Source organism: Centroberyx gerrardi, chromosome 23 (assembly GCF_048128805.1).
Source record: "Centroberyx gerrardi isolate f3 chromosome 23, fCenGer3.hap1.cur.20231027, whole genome shotgun sequence".
Taxonomy (NCBI): Eukaryota; Metazoa; Chordata; class Actinopteri; order Beryciformes; family Berycidae; genus Centroberyx; species Centroberyx gerrardi.
The window spans coordinates 7,526,368-7,543,846 of NC_136019.1; the positions used below are offsets into that span (position 1 = coordinate 7,526,368).

Genomic DNA, 17,479 nt, shown 5'->3' on the forward strand with positions numbered 1-17,479 from the left:
CACTGCCCAAGATGCTGACAATGTTTCTTTAATCACGTAGAAACACTTTTTTTTTTTGCAAGGAATCGATTTTTGACCCTGTGTATCACTACTGAGTCTTCTATTTCCCAGACTTTGTGGATGAGTGACGTTGAATACTGAGGAAAAAGCTGGAATTTTGTTAACATAAGCATAACACTCTTTACTGGCTCTTTCCTGGCTGTTCATGTCAGCTTCTTTACTGGCTGTTCACGTCAGCTTTCCGTCATCTCAGCGAAAAAAAGGGTTAGGGTTAGACTCAGAACTTGATCCAGAAGTGACTGAACTTAACGTCTAACTCAAAGTGATGTGGCAGCTGGTTTGATCCCCAAGATGAAGTATGAAGGGTGTGATCAGTAAAGAGAGAGAGAGAGAGAGAGAGAGAGAGAGAGAGAGAGAGAGAGAGAGAGAGAAAGAGAGCAAGACTAAACAAGCAGAAAGGAAAATAGGCAGATTGATACTGTTCATGAGTTCATGACACCTAATTACTAATTACATTACTCTGATGTTGGCAAAACTGATAACAATAACTGATTTTCTGTGCACAATACAAAATGAATCCTTTAAGATATAGATACGATGTTTGAATGTGGATATAAGTTTACAGTTCCTCCTGTGGCCCATTTGAATTAGTACATCATGATATGGAGAAAAGGGAACTGCAGCACGGACTTTCAGAGTAATGTAACTATTTGCATGTGCAGCAGGTATAGGGGAAAAACAAAATTGTGGGTGTAATTTGCATGTGTTCCCAGTGTATAGGAAAACACAGAACAGTGAAGGCTGCCTTTCAAAGGATTTGAATATAATAATGCAATAATATTATAATGGATCGGCACATGAGGGTATAACTTTGGACACACAGCTGCAGACTGAATATACAACTGTGTGGGTACCTGAGTTGACAGAGCAGCAAGGAGAATACAACAGGACATCAAACAGCAGGTGGGGATTGCATTTGTTTCGTCATCATATGCATAATTATTGAAATATGTTAAAATGTATAAAGCTGTGGTAAGGGAAATGTGGTAGTTTGGTGATAATTTAAGTATCAACACATATGCATCTTGGTTTAATGTAAATTGAGCATTCTATTGTTTATGTAGGTAGTGGAAAAGTAGGGAGAGAGACAGAATAGGGGAGATAAAATGAGATTTCAGTCTAAGGCCAGAGGGGACATTCATATTTCCAGAGGATGGGGTCTCAAACACTCAGACTAAGACTGCTGATTTATTTATATTAAACATCACTGCGGCTGCTTTTTAACATGTTTTGGCATTCAACCTTTCATGAATCTTCTTTCTGTGAATTCAGCAGTGATGAGGCATCTTTTCATTCCGCTGCTGATGGTCTCAGGTCAGTATCATTCACAAACAGTGGTGGACTGGCCATCTGGCAAGGTGGGCAAATGCCAGAAGGGCCGCCAGACTATGGGCCGCTTGGGCCACTCAGAATGGATTATTACATTGATCTAAATAAGAAAAGAAAAAAAGAAAAATTGAAAAAAAATGATTTTCATTGAAAATAACTTATTTCAGCGGCCCAAAACATTTTATATTGGCCCTCATGTATTTGTACTTTTTAATAAATACACACACATTTTCTCACGATAAACTCGTTGCTACGCAACATAATGTTAGCTAGTGGAAATGACAAGGAATGATGGGATATTGGGGTATTAGGTTGAGAAAAGCAAACTCTGTTAAGACACATTTATTATTATATACTGTGGCTGTGCAGTGCTCTTTTCATGTTTTGGTAGAGCTATTGTATTATTATTTACTGAGGCTTAATAAGTCTGGCCTATGTATTTGTGCCAAATGTGCCTTAATTTACTATCATGTCGTAGCGCTCTGCCGCTCGCAGTATTGTGTGCGTTGTTGTCGGCATTCATCAGCGATTGTAGTGTGTCGGTTGCGTGTGTATGTGTGTGTGTGTGTGTGTGTGTATGTGTGTGTGTGTGTGTGTGTGTTCCGAATTTCTGCATTCTAGTCAGTCTGTATGGTTTTATCTCAAGCTTTTTATGTTAACAATTGGGGTTGGTGTTGAGTTTGGAAATAGGGCCGTTGTGTCGCAAATGCCAGGGCCGTTTTTTGATCCCAGTCCGTCACTGTTCAAACTCATGTCTGTATCATTCACTAAATCATCCCTAAACTTTACATGATCCAACAGGTAAACACTTACATGTTTTTTGACTTGCATAAAAATAAATCTATAGATACATGTTTGATAAGAAATGATAAGAAATCTGAATGTCAATATTTAAGTCTTTGGGTTTTTCATTAGATTTTAGGTCTTGGAAATAATGTGTTGTTGTTTTTGTTGTTGTTGATGATTTCGGTTTTTTTTTGTGGTTTTTTTTACAATATAGGCCTATAGCATTACAGTGATGCTTTTTCTTCTTTCTTTGTTTTTCTGTTTGTTAAACATGCAGTTGGGATCAGTAGAATGCAATCCGAAGCCAAACACCACTACCACTTTGTTCAAGAGCCAATGAGCTGGCATGAAGCCAGAAAATACTGCAGAGATAAATACACTGACCTGGCCACCATTGACGAGGAAGTAGACATTAATGGTATTACATCTGATGACAGTGCTGTAGATAGTTTTGTATGGATATATACATACAATAAAGATGAAAGTAGCGGTGGAAATAATGGAGAAAATAGAACATCATGCAAGCCATCTAAGGACAATGGCGACAACAACGACAGCAAGGGTGACAATGACAGCAAGGGTGACAACGACAGCAAGGGTGACAATGACAGCAAGGGTGACAACGACAGCAAGGGTGACAACGACAGCGTCGAGGACAACGAACCAAATAGCACACAGAAATGTGCAGAAGCAAAATTCCAAGCAGAGGGAGTAGAGCATCAGTGTAAGCGGTGTGGAGTACGTCAGATGTTTTTGTGCCATATGAATGGTAGGCAGCTGCAACATAGTATATTTAAACATTCTGTTTCTTCTTTGCTGTCTCTAAGTGTTTTATCGTTTGTATGTGCAAATAAACTAAACCTAATGAACACTGTACAATTAATGTTGACTTTGTTTAAAGTTGTAATCCGTGAGATCCTTGTTTTGTTTTGTTTTTTGTCTCCATCATTGCTGTGGGGTTTCTGCACTGCACTTCCCAGAGATCACCTGTCAATCAAACTATATGTCTAGTACTGTGGCACTCTTTTCTTTGTCTGTTCATCTATGGTGGCTATCGCTGCTAACTACCCCGTTCTTCCTCTATTTATTCCAAACAAACTGCTGTTGTTGAGTGTTTAGAACAGCAAAATTTAAAAGCTTTCATGACCTGGGTATATTTTAGATAACTGTATTCTATCAGTAGACGTAGCAAGACGTGTATCTATATATGAAAATGTTGCAGATTGTTACTTTAAGTCAGCTAAGGGTGTTTTTGAGGTTTGTTCTTGCATCACTTTAAAGTGAAAGTTTTCTTGACTATTTTCTCACGTATTTCTTGAGATCCTCTTAATGCACAATTATGTCTCCTTCAGACGATGATGATCTCCCGGTAATCCTGATCCTTGAGATGAAGACCTGGGACGAGGCCTTGGACTACTGCAGAAGGAACCACCATGACCTGGTCTCCATCCACAATAGTGACATTCAGAAATGTGTCCAAGAGAAAGCCAAGATGGCCGACACTCCCTACGTGTGGCTGGGAATGCGCTACACCTGTGCTCTGGACTTCTGGTTCTGGGTCAGTGATGGGCCGGGCTGCTACGAGAAGTGGGCCCCGGGGAACGGGACGGGAGATTGTGGGATGGCTGCAGCCATGGAGAAAGGAGGGGGGCATTGGGTCAGTCTGCCTGATGATGAGAAATTCAACTTCATCTGCAGCAAGGGTACAGATTAAGTGTGATTTAATTTTGTTCTCAAAGTGGTGATTATCTGTTTCTGTGTTTCATCCAAACCTCATTTCTTACATTGAAGAGTCGTGTTCCAAGATGTGATGTCCAAAATGTGAAAACAGTGACACTTGCCCTTGTGAAATGATTGGACACAAAAACAAATAATGGATAGTACATAACATAAAGTCAACTTTTCAGGAGCTAAGAAAAACAATCGTTTTTAGCTTGTTAACAATGCATTTTTGACATTATCCGAAGGGTTTTCAAAGGACCAAGAGGTCAGAGGTCATAAGCCCAAAGAGGAGCATGTAATCCTTCAGTTGAAACAAAAACATGAAAATCACCAACACTGGAGTTACAAGGCTTTCACACGACAACAGGGATATTTCTTTGAAAGATAAACTTCAGGTAATCATGTAGCATTTTGAAAATGAACTCCTTATTTCTTATTAAATATGGTCAATTTTTGTCTTTCTATGGATTTATCACCGCTTCCCATTTTGTTTGTCAGAGTGCTAAAATTGTGGAAATGACTCTATAGCGCGCAGTCAAACTTCAAATCAGAATTTCCTATCAATGTTTGAGATCACTTCAAAAGGGTTTACATGCTTTCACCTGTACTGTGCCAAAAGATTGATTTGCAATCAAAGTTTTCACAATAGGACTTCATTGTAACGTGTAGGGAAAGTGCACGAAGTGTGGGTATAGCATCTCTCTGAATGCCATTCTTCTTGTGTAATATAGATCATGCTTCGATAATCCGCCCTCCCTCATGTTTTTAGTTCCTGAATTTGGGCCCCATCAATTAATTATTTGGTAAAATAATCTCTATGCTTGACTGTTATATTCTGGCTGATACATTTTCTTTTATTTGACTTTCAATAAATGTTGCTTTTACTTTATATTTGCAGTACAGCCTATATATCACTGTTTTACTTTATGTAAACTTGATTACACATCATGAATAGACATTATATTTTGTGTTCATATATTTTATTGATATATTGTTAAATACAATTTGATAAGATGATTCAATAAAGTAATGAAAGTAAACAAGTGCTCTATGATACTTTATGCTTTCTAGAAGAGCAAACACACAGGGCAGAAAATACATTGTGTAACTGATTGCAAGAACATGATCAGAACAAAGCCTCAGATCTGAAATAAAACAATAAAATGATCACAACTCATCCAAATCCCTCCCCGGCTTTCTGGTTGGGTGATTCTTTTTTTTCTTGTGGAAGACCTTCCCATCCGGCTGCTTCATCCATCTCAGGGAGAATTTGTCTTCTGGCACTCCTTTCTTCATCAGTCTCTCATGAAGCTAGAATAACAAACTAGAAAGGTCAATACTCTAAAGGGAGTTATACAACAGGCAGCTTTTTGGGCAACAGTGCCCAAGAAACAGATTTGTTGTTATTAGTTGTTGTTTGTTATTAGAAACTACTAGGCAATTACCAGGTTTTACAAGAAATCTACAGGTAATTTCTGGTGATTTCTAAGTAATAATACAAATATTTCCCAGTAATTTGCGTGCCATAATATGTGATACCTTTGGGTATACCTTTAGATAATAACACACAAACTGATAAGCTTATCTAAATATGTTTAGATAAGAAGTGTAGGGAGATGGAAAAAAGATGATGAAACAGACCTTTTCCAAAATGGCCACCTCTGTTTCAGGGTTACTGAGGTCCAGCTGTGAGTCCATGCTGAGCTCCAGTCTCACCACGTGCCTCCTCAGGTTTGCCGTTGGAATGAAGTGAGCGCTGGGCGTCTCTGGTGGGACAAACAATCATCTGAACATCGACAAAAAAAACAATCTCTTCAAAAGCTGCAATCAAGGCTCATCAGTGTCATCAAGAGACAAAATCCAAAGATGCATCATCCAGAATAAATTTGAGACTTTGAGGATTTGAGATTTGTGGACTCACTAACACTGTGTTTTAGGTTTTACATTCAATTAATGTTGCACTTCTAATAAATAGATAATCTTAATGTGTGTCCATATTCCTGTAAAATCACTCTTAACACTAAGCCCGCATTTTTTTCTGTCAATGGAGCAGCTCCAAAAAAAACAAAGGGAAGAGTATGAATTTACCTGTTGCATGGGTGTCTGGTGCCGTGCTCTCTGAGGTTTGGTATTCAGGAGCTGGACTCTCTGTTGAGACTGGTGTTGTCGTTGGTCCTGAGACAGACAGCATGCCGCAAGTAAAGAAACAAACCAAAACATGTCAACAGTGACAAACTGCATAATTCTAACTGATCATAATCCTCATAATTTTGTAGGAGAATTTAGGAGTCTTGTCTTCTTTGTCTGCCTCTATTCCCTTGAAACAACTGCAATACAAATCAAATAGTGAATTCAAAATGCAGAAACAGGTAGAAGCATGACGTAACAGAGATGAAATGTCCAAAGACATGCAGGTCGGGTGAACTGAAGACTCTAAATTGCCCATCGGCGTGAGTGTGTTTGTGTAGTATGGTATATGATGTATATAATGTATGATGTGTATGTATACGGTGTAGTAAACGATGTATATGAAGTATATGACCTAGTATAGGATTCATATGATGTGTATGTATGTGTAATATGTTTATGTATGATGTAGTATGGTATATGATGGTATGTAAAGCCCTTTGAGACTTGACTGTGATAAAGGGCTATATAAATAAACAAGACTAGACTAGACTAAATGGAAACAGGTGCAGGCCTACGTACCTCCGTGGCAGAAAAAGGGTTTTGGTAAGTCACAGTGTGAGGCAGCCCAGAGGCGGTCCGTGATCTGAACATGTGCACACTTCAGCGACGCCGAGCTGCTCGGCTCGTTTACGGCCCAGCGTCTGAACGAGACGCTGCTCCGGTCCGACCACTTCCACTGGTCCATGAAGAGGCCGATCCAGACGCTGGTGCCGTTAGCTTCTCTGTGCACCTGCTGTTTCTCAGTCTGGTTCCTCACGCTGGCCAGGTCTGTGTGGTACTGCCTGCAGTATCTCTGGGCTTTGGACCATTCTTCTCCAACGCTGTTTAAGCTTACGGGATATCTCACATATCTCTTGGCTGCGTCTGGCTTTCCTGTACGAAATAGTGCAGTGAGCGTAAAAGAAGGGTTTCTTTAAACTGTTGTACGCAGCAGAATCATTTGTGTTAATTTAACAGTGAGAGTGTAAAAATCACCACTATGCCAGCGTTTATATCAGTCCTCACTTCGGTCCCACATGCGGGACCATGTTTCGCAGCCAAGCTTTGTTCAAACCCACAGAACTTTATTTTAATTTTTGTCAAGATGCCGTGTCATGCTGAATTACAGGGAAACGAGTATAAAATGATGCACAATCATCTAGATTTTTCCCATTTGATGTAATTTTTTTTTTTTTTTTTTTTTACCTTTATTTATTCAGGGGAGTTTCACTGAGAGCAATGCTCTCTTTTTCAGGAACGCCCTGATCACATTCACACACACATTCACACCTGGAAGCTGACCAGTACAACCACAGTCTGATCTGCTGGCCACTGAGCAGCTCCACTGGAGCGGTCGGGGTTAAGGGCCTTGCTCAAGGGCACCTCAGTGGTGGTAATGAGGGAGGGGCAAGCGCTGCTTTTCACTTTCCCCACCCAGATTTATCCTGCCGGTCCGGGGGATTGAACCGACGACCTTCCGGTCACAAGCTCGCTTCTCTAACCTTTAGGCTACCACTGCCCTAACTGTAATGGTGCAGCCATAAAAAAAATGTTGTCGTGGGTTTGAATATTTCACTCTGTAGCTTCAATGAAGGGTTGGAATGAGCAGATATACAACATGTGTATCTAACTTTGAAGCTAGAGGAAATTTAAGGGGAAACTCAGGGTGCAAGGGGTTAAATAGTTTTGAACAGCCGCCCCAGATCCATGCAAAATGCAAAATGGTGGTTCTAGAGAGAAGCCCTTGCTCTATTCTGAGGGACTAAACACCAACACCTGACGTTTACTGTTGATGTGTTAGATAGTTTAAAAAAATTCTCCTATTAAACTCCATTGTAGCTGCTGGAAATATCTCAACATGATGTCACATCATATATGTTTGTCCAGTTATCCACAGGAACAATAATTTATTGTTAGCCATTTAAAAAAGATGATTAATAAACTATCCTTTTACAGCATTTCATGGGAAGAGGGCGGGTTATGATATTGTGTGATGACCTAAATGTATTTGGATAGACAATAGTTTTAACACTCTCTTACTGAACATCTGTGGCTCTCACAGCTCCCCACCTCTTGGTAAGTGCAGAGTTTACAAAGCAACTTTCACACGGGTCAACAAAGATTTAAATAATGGTGTAACTGCAGGCTCTATAGGACATTTGGTAATCATCTACTACAATTGTGGCCTCAGGATGTTATGCAAATATCTGTTGTCTGCATTCGCTCTCTATCACTTACAGGATTTGACTGAGTGACTGTGTTAGTTTACTGTAGATGGGCTACATGAATTCTGGTAACTTGGCCTCGTTGGTCAGAGGTTACGAAATAGTGTACAGAGAGAGAGATGCATGAAACAGCGACAGGAAGGATGCTCTCGTGAAATGTTGCTCATGCAATGTCCTGTGCCACATCTCCGTCAGCTTTCTTACCAAACACAAGCTTTGTTCAAACTTGCACAGACATTTGAATTAGGTCATAACAGCAGTGCAATACTTTGTACTTTGATTGTGTGTGTGTGTGTGTGTGTGTGTGTGTGTGTGTGTGTGTGTGTGTGTTAGCTATTTATTTTCACAGCTGAGAAAAATATACAGTAGCATAACTAAAAAATTAAAACTTTATTGAGTTAAATCCAGTTAAAGAAGTGGCATGGTGGTTACAGAAGAATTAGAATACATTTAAACATGATAGCTCAATATCTCTCTACTGTAAAAAAAAAAAAAAAAATTTAAAATAGATTACAATATAGAAACACAGTATTATGCAACAATATTGACCAAATGATTACTCCTGCCTGGTTGTTGATGTAAATATGAATGTGTTCTTAGTAAACCTGCCTAGTTCAGTAATGTAAGGGATGTGAATATCATCCGGATCATAACTATTTCATCACATCCTACATATACATGATGTTGTGTATAATAATGTACATAACTTATTATATATTATATACAAAGTTTTTTTTATTAGGTTTGACTAAGGTCATGACTAGGGTTTAGATTTCATATAAAACTAAATTCTACCCACAAATGTAATTAAATGACATAAAGTCCACTGCTTTTGTCGGGACAGGAGATAACATTTTAAATCATTTTTTTCAGTTTCACTACTCACACAGTCACTGCTCCTTAGCTTTGTAGGGCAGCATACATTCATCCTGATAAATGGAGAAAGCAGCATCCAAACAAAGTAGTATTCTTGCTACTTCATGCTACTTCACGATCCAAATGAAAATCTGTTGACCAAAATTCATCCTATTCATCTTTTTTTCTCTGAAAACCTGCACCAAACATCCATGTGCAAGCATTTCTTTCTTTTGAATATAAAACACCACCTTGAAACACAAGATCTTGGACAGTTTAGTCCGGATTTGCGAGCATGTACAAGTCTCTCCACAAGCTACAAACAAATAAGATCCTGTCCTCTCTTCATTTTCTGGAGTTGCTCCATTGTCGAGGAATGAGATACAGATTTCGTTGATGCCGTGACAGTACGGCAATTTTATGTCAGGAAGGGCCACATTTTTCTGTTTTACGCTCTTTAGGACAACTGTGAAATAAAGCTCATTTGGATGTGAAAGGGCAAACAGACAAACTATGAGCCAGCAAGGTCTGTGTCTAATTCATTTGACGCAGGTGGTTTTAGGAAAATGCATTGGAGTTGGGTTTTAGGGTGGGGAACATTCATAAGCGCTACTCTGACTGCTCAACACTAGCCAAGGTCTTGAGTTCAGCCAAGTCCTTGGCATCAGCTACTTTACTCTGCACGCTGATGCCCTTCTCCTTGTGCCTGCCCCCGAACGGCTTCCCCAGTTTGACCGACAGCGTGTGCAGGACAGAGCTCTCGTCGGGGGAGGAGCCACTGCGGCTGGTGCGGGTGCTGGTGGTCCTGCTCTCTGAGTTGGTGTTCTCAAAGAGCTTGCCCATGAAGCTGAGGCCGGCGTGGCGGATGTGGGAGCTGCCGGCGAACACGTAGAGTATGGGGTTGACGGCGCTGCTGAAGTAGGCGAAGGCCGTGACGTTGGGACGGGCCGTCTTGGCGGCCTGCTTCACCGTTTCACTGTCCAGTAACAGACCTACCACCTGGAGGAGGGAGAGGGAAGAAGGGAAGTTAGAGAGGAATGGGTGGTGAGTTGCACATGGTGTTCATGCTAAAAAATACACTACAGACGACCAAGGGACAAAGACAAAAGTTGATGTCTGGGACGCATTTAGGACTAATGACAATAAAAGATACAGGACTTTTTCAACCCTTCACTGAACAGGGATCTTCAGGTCTTGGGCACTCAAACTTTACAATGCAGGCTTTGCAATTTAAAGAATTACATTCAGTAGTATATGCCACCACATATACAGTATATATCACATATTACACCAACGTCTAAGCACAATTTAAGAAATATGAAGATGCTTGACAGAAACCTTCCTCTCTAGAGTTAGACAGATATATTGGCCGATATTGGACTGTTATTAAATATCAGATGTCAACCAGTCGATGACATCCACTGCTGATTTAAAGGTTCCTCCCTGTCCACAGCTACATAAAAACAGTTTGTAAAATGCAATGAAATTTTATTTTCTTTGCACATTTTATTTACTCATGTAATTGTTCAATAATGTAAATTAATTCTTCATTTAAGGGCTTATGTTTCCTTGCCATTGGATAGGTGTGGTGGGTCACCCTGCATTACAGAGCTGCTAACCTGCAAATAATTTCAATAGTATTGGTTTCTTTGGAGTTTTAGTGTCCCATGATGGTCTAAATGCTGCTTCAGAGGCTTTTCCACCCTGAAAAGTGTAAAATACTAGGAGAAACACTGACAATGTGTCTGAATATTTGTAATTTTTAGGATGACAATGGACAAATCTAAAGTTATTCATTATGCACAAAATATCTACTATCAGCAGCTTCAATACAAAAATAAGCATCAGTATCAGACTTATATAAATATCAGTATCAATCCCATATCAGTCGAACGCTATGTCTGTCAAAAAAGAGCTTCAGCAGGTCACCTCTGTGATGTTAACGATGTGATAGGGCAGCCAGAATAGCGCAAAGGTGCCGACGATTAGGAGGATCAGACGGCTGCCTTGTCCTTTGCGCTGGAACATGGCGCTTCGCAGACGGCAGATGACGGAGGAGTAGCAGGTGGTGATGAGGGTGAAGGGCAGCAGGCAGGACATGATGGTCTCAAACAGGTACTGGAAGACCTGGTGACCTACGCTGCCCCAGTGGTACGGGGTACAGAAGTTCAGAGAGATGTTGTTGCGTAGGAAAATCTTCCGATTGCTGTAGGAGAAGAAATAGAAAGTTAAATTTGTCTCTATAGACACAGGCAGAGATAGAGACATGTGAGAGAATAAAGGTATAGAGACACAGGTAAAGATATGTATAGATATAGCTTCTACAGTGGGTAGGCTGCACAAACTTTGAAATACATGATTGACTATATGATTGCCTAACAGTTCCAAATCATATCCACTGAAAATGTATGTCAAATATATGTTTGGACACACTACATTTTTCTTTATTTCGAGGGCTTGGAGCCAAAGGGGCGTAAGTGCGTTATAGTAGATTTTACAGGAGAGCCAAAACACATTTTGATCAAAGTTGGATCAGCTGCCGTTACCACATACTAAGCACAATATTTTAACTTTTTGTGTTATCAGATTGAGCATTACTATAAAAACAATACTGCTACAGTTTAAGTTGAATTATATTTGTTAACTTTTTTAAAAATGGCAAAAGAGTGAAATACGCCTTTTTGGCACAAACATTGTCCCAATACAGCCATGCAGAATATGGGCATATGTAAGTAAACAATTGTAAAACACATTCTTTTTAATACAAATCTAGCTTTAGATACACTTCAATCAACACTGAAATATAAAACAAGATCAGAATGAATATCTTTATCTTGAAGTAATGCTCAGCAACTTTCACCAAGGCCTTTAAAATTGTAGGCTACATGGAACACATCAAATTGATTGATACATTTTTTCTGTTAAAAACTTTTAATAAACCTTTTTAATAAACCTCTATAGACATAAGAAACTACTTTTTATTCTAAACTACTACTTTTTTTTTCTTTTGCTAGTATAATACATTTTTGTATGTGTCCCAGGACACATCACTTACTGATGTGTCCTGGGACACATTCAAAGACCTGTAAAACTCCTCATAACACTGAGGGAGAACTTCAGCTACCAGCAGTCTTACTGTCAGAGCTCATCTTGACCAGTTCACACTCCTAACATTATAAAATAACATTTTGAACCTATAGGCCTACGTATTTCATGGGAATATTAACATATTTACATTCATCTAATATTGACCTAGAATATTAATTAGGATATGAATAGGATACTAAAAATGATGTGATCATGCTGCCATGCTAGCATTACTTACGTCAGAATGCATTTTGAGTTGACCTAAGTGCTGTTAGAGTCCTCTACCCACAATGCTTGTTCAGTGTCAAAAGTGAGGTTTTGCTTGGTGTCAAAAGGGCATAGGTGCAGTTACGCCCTTTTGGCAGGAAACAAAATCCTACTTTTACTGTTATGGCTTTCAGTTTTTGTTTAATTAAAACTTATGGGTCATGATTTCAGTTGTGTCCTTTTGGCACTGAAAAGATCTCACTGAGACCTTTCAATTGATATATAATACTCATATTCGCCCAAAATCGCACTTACGCCCCTTTCGCTCCAAGCCCTCGTTTTTTACTATTTTCCACATGAAACTCTGAAATAACACAAATGGCATTATGCAGTGACAGGATTCAATGCCATTCAAGATGTGTGTCTCTTACAAAATAAAGGAAATATTAGGCAGAAGTTTCTCAAGTTGAAGGATGGAGGTGTTCGTGAAATAGTCTCTGCTAGTGAAATACCAAAACGCAGCAACTGATTAGAAAGTGAAATGGTGCAGGAAATCTGCAGGAAATGTGATTCGTCAAAGAGATTTTATCAGCCTACATGCTCTAAGACCAAACTAACCGACCAAACTAACTTCAAGTGACGTCTCACATATTACTTACACTCAAGTGCTTTCGGTCAAAAATGTTGAAGACAAAATTAACCCTGTTAGAAAAATAGCTTTTCAGCAGCTATTGCTTCATTTCATAAATCAAGCAGTACAGAGCTACTTTGTGCTGCAGCGGCAGAATGAAGAGGAGAAAATGTGTATCAGGCATGCACTGTAGTTAATGTTTTAATGAATTTATTAGCCAAATGTTGTACAGTATATATTTGTATATCCAAGAGGACATCTTATAAGCATGCACAACTGAAAGTTAAATAACAAGTGAAAATAGAAAAATACAACTATGCTAACCTTTTACATACAATGCCAAACAAAGCATTTTACCATCAATAGTTGGCACATTTTCTATGCACATCTCAGAGACTCAGGTATTATAGAAAATTCCTCATTTTCACAATCATATTTAGCACCTGGTTGGGTCATTCATGTGCACGCAACTCATAATTAGGCTATTTTCAACAGCAACTGAATGCAGCAAACATGTGCAATTAGTTTGTTCTCAGTTAAAGTGGAGGAAAAAAGGTTGTAGCTGCTTTGATCACACATTTTTACTACTGTTTATTATTTTTTGCTGATGTTATTTTACACTTCATGTAGCTCAAAATGAATCTGTTCTTATATTTTTGAATATCTAAAAACATAACTACAGGCTTTGTTTTAAAGGTCCCACACTGTACAAAAGTGTTTCTTCCTTGCCTTTCCATATGTAAGCATTTTGTCATTGTGTCTAATGACAAAATGTGAAATCTGGCTATAGCTAGTTTCTTACTTAGAAATCATGTGATTCTTCAAGCCCTTTTGATGTGGAGCCTTTAGCGAGGTCACTCAGGCTGACAATCTGCGTTTGACCCAGTTCAGTTCATGTTTGTACACCTTGGAGGAAGAGGGGAAATTTCTCTGCCCTATAGTTTTGTTAATCAGCATGAAATCAATACCCACAGAAAACAGCCTGTTTACAGTGGAGACACTGAGAGGCTGGAACACACACTACAGAAGTTGGATTTAGGTGTATTTTTGCCATACACTTCACAAACGTGGGAACTGTATTAAACTGCTAAACCTTTAATATGTTTTAACATGGAGCCGTCCGAAAACATGAAAGCTGACAGCCTGCAGTTAGGCAGAGAGAGAGAGAGAGAGAGAGAGAGAGAGAGAGAGAGAGATACTGTGTACCTCATATACTGTACTGTAGGTTTCTCTCCTCTCTAAAGCCGATTTGAATTTGAATTTGTGAGAGAGACAGATACAGAGAGAGAGAGAACTTTTTCCTTCATATGTTTTTATCCATCACACACACACACACACATACACACACACACACACACTTTGACCCACCTGCGGTAGAAGGGCATGGGCAGCGACAGGACGAACGCCATCATCCAGACCCCCAGCAGGATAACCAGCAGGGAGCGCTTTGTTCTCATCCTCTGGGACAAGAAAGGCCGCGTGACCGCCAGCCACCTGTCCACGCTCATCAGGCAGATGAGGTAGATGGACACGAACATGTTGACGCTGGACAGGTAATGCACCAGCTTGCACGCCGCCGAGCCGAACTCCCAGCCGCGGCCTCCTGCCAGGTAGCGCAGGAAAAGCGGGGCGCTGAGCAGCACGAAAGCGTCCGCCGCCGCCAGGTTCAGCACCAGCAGACACGTCACCGACCGCTTCTTCACCCGGCACAGCACCGACCACACCACGAACAGGTTGCCGGGGAAGCCGAGCACAAAGGCCAGGGTCAGGATGGCGATGCCGATCTGGGCCGAGACGCTGAGGGCCAGAGGGGGGGAGGAGGAGGAGGAGGAGGAGGAGGAGGCGGTGAGGTTGGATGCCATCGGGAAGGCTGCTGTTGAAGATTCTGAGGTTGAATCTGACAACGGTTGAGCTGGCACAACCTTTGGGAGGGGAAACAGGATATGTTGTAGGCTGTCACGGTTTGGGAGATGCCGGTGTGTGTCAATGCTGTAAAGTTGCATCACATGGATTGTTTTTTTTCTAGTCTGTGGTAGCCTACAGGCTCACACACTGAATGCCTCCCCGGGCAACGGCAAGGAATTCTCAAAAAGCACATTTTACCTACTGAGATAGTCAAGATCTCACCATGTGCCAATTAGATGTGTTTGATTGCTGAAGATTGGTGTATAGCAAATAAACTAAAATAAACACTATTCCAGTGTCAATTTGTTAGTGATCATTTGATACATCATTCAGAACAGTTTATGCCCAATTCACCTCTGTCTCCATCTTGTCATTTGATTTTTTTATTCTCTTTCTCTTTTGGGGTGAGATGTTTTCAAAAGCCTTGATGTTTCTTTGTTTGTATTTCCTCTGCCTTTTTGTTGTTTTTATCATTGATCTAAATAAACTAAACCTTCACCTAAAACCACAAATTTAAACACTGATGTGATGTGATGTACAGATGAACACTACACAGTATTACTTTGGCCAGGTTTTATTCCAGGCATTACTGGTAGCGAGCGAGAAATGAAAAAGACAGAGGATCATTATGAACAATTACAAATTAACACTTTACAAAATCAAAACGCCACTGTGCATAAAAGGTGTTCCTATATGTTTAGTCTCTAAACACACTAACTAACAAACTAACGACGAACTAAACACATTTCACAATTGATCATGAAAAGTTCATCTATCTAAATATAAAAATTAGTACTTTTCCAAAACTTTTTATTTCACCAAATTTACGTTTTCAAAATTCATATAAAGTGTGCTGAGATTTGTGTTCCTTCTCTTGTACATGTTACTAAACATTAAATGATAAAAAAAAAAGAAAGAATGAAAATGTTTTCATTGGACATTTTTGTCAAGCTACATGAACTACAGAGGAAAAATAAAATTATACCAGATGATGTTGAATAAAATTGCCAGAAAAGCATAACTGACCATCTGTAATTTAGAAGACTGGAATTTAGAAGATACATTCCAACTGTTTTAACAGCTGAATTATTATTATTATTGTTATAATTATCATTATCATTATTTTGATTATCTCAAAATCACATACTGACCTTCAGCTGCTGATCTCCTTTATAAACGGCCAACAGTAAATCCACTCCACAAGTGTACCTATATTTCCATCTATTATACGACTTCGCTTTTTTCCCCCTGTCTGTTAAAAACTCCTTGTGTTTCGGTCCCTGTGCTTCCCTTTTTGCTCTGACAAAGAGAATAAAATGAAGAAATGGAATGAAACAGAATGAAAAATATATATATACATATTGTGTCATGTGAGGGGAAACCCAGTGACCACAGAGACACAGATGGGAAGCCAGTTTGAGCTTGTCTATGTCATCGCAACGTAACCATGGTTTCTATTTGCATATGTTTCAAACCACTTTGTTGCACTAAAATGTTGCACTTTATTTAACTAGCTGATATCGTCATCCATGTCACCTTCAAGTCCAGCTCTAGCAATTGTCCTTCCCATCTAACCTGGGTTTACGGGAAAATGGGAACTTGGTAGCTGCTGTCCTTTATGGAATAGCGTTTGTGAATGCAATCATCCCAAACGGACAACATTATGAATGTAAAACCCCACTTGTAGATAACGTTAATTTTTCAGTTATTGTGCTTTATTGTGTCCCATTAACACTCTTCCAAACTTGTGGCTAGACACACAGTGTGGGTTTTTTGGTTAGCAATTAGATGGAGTCCAATTAGCTGATACTGTTTTATAATGTAGAATAACAAACATACATATTTCAGTGACAAGCAGACAAACTCTGCTTGCCATTGAACTAACACTGCTTATCGCTGCCTTTTAGTGTCATGGCAGTTTGGCATCAGAGAGGGGCAGAAATGTCAGACAATGTTGTAAAAGGAGTGACGGCATAATTTGTAAAGGAACAAGAAGAAGAAGGAGCGGCACAAGACCCTGCCCTGAGGGTGAGAGTGAGGGGGCGATGTTTCCAGGTGAACTGGCAGGATCTTGCTGCTGCTTGAACATTAAATCATAGCTGCTTCGTGTGCAACGTCTGTTCCCTTGCACCAGGCTTTTTGGCAGAATTACAGCATTATGATCTTCCTCTTGCACCATGACGGGTCCGTGTTACCAGGAACAGAATGTATCGAAGTGCCGGATTGCACAATCAACTTGAAATCTGCTGCTTCACGTCTTCTTCTTTTCTTTTTTTCCTAAAAATGTTTTATACCAGTCATTTAAAAATGATATTTCAAAACAATCAACAAACTCTTTTTTTGAGGTGGGTGGTTTTAAAGTATTAACATTTTTGTTCAGTGTCTTCTTGTAAAAGACCATAAAACATGTACAAAAGAGAGAGTCTGTTGGTATAAAACATACACAAAAGAGAGCCTCTGTTGAATCTTTGTTACATTCATCAATACACAGGATATGATGTTA

At 39.6% G+C, this 17,479-nt stretch overlaps 2 protein-coding genes across 3 annotated transcripts; one reads left to right on the forward strand and one right to left on the reverse strand.

Moving 5' to 3' along the window:
* Window positions 1–896: 896 nt before the first annotated feature.
* Window positions 897–5,695, forward strand: LOC139920851 (uncharacterized). Of its 2 annotated transcripts, none has more exons than XM_071910939.2 (4): window positions 897–963; window positions 1,333–1,374; window positions 2,453–2,944; window positions 3,528–4,327. In XM_071910939.2, the coding sequence occupies exons 2-4, from the start codon at window positions 1,338–1,340 to the stop codon at window positions 3,887–3,889; spliced, it is 891 nt and encodes a 296-aa protein (XP_071767040.2). In that variant the 5' UTR covers window positions 897–963; window positions 1,333–1,337; the 3' UTR covers window positions 3,890–4,327. The 2 variants fall into 2 exon arrangements, 1 of the variants encoding a protein (XP_071767040.2); XR_013508011.1 differs by lacking the exon at window positions 1,333–1,374 and adding an exon at window positions 5,568–5,695 and having other exon boundaries at window positions 941–963; window positions 3,528–4,292.
* Window positions 5,696–8,694: 2,999 nt separating this feature from the next.
* ltb4r (leukotriene B4 receptor) lies at window positions 8,695–17,426 on the reverse strand. The gene is made up of 4 exons (XM_071910922.2): window positions 16,128–17,426; window positions 14,440–14,993; window positions 11,076–11,352; window positions 8,695–10,145 (listed from the first exon to the last, which is right to left on the reverse strand). The coding sequence occupies exons 1-4, from the start codon at window positions 16,344–16,346 to the stop codon at window positions 9,756–9,758; spliced, it is 1,440 nt and encodes a 479-aa protein (XP_071767023.2). The 5' UTR covers window positions 16,347–17,426; the 3' UTR covers window positions 8,695–9,755.
* Between the last annotated feature and the right edge of the window lie 53 nt (window positions 17,427–17,479).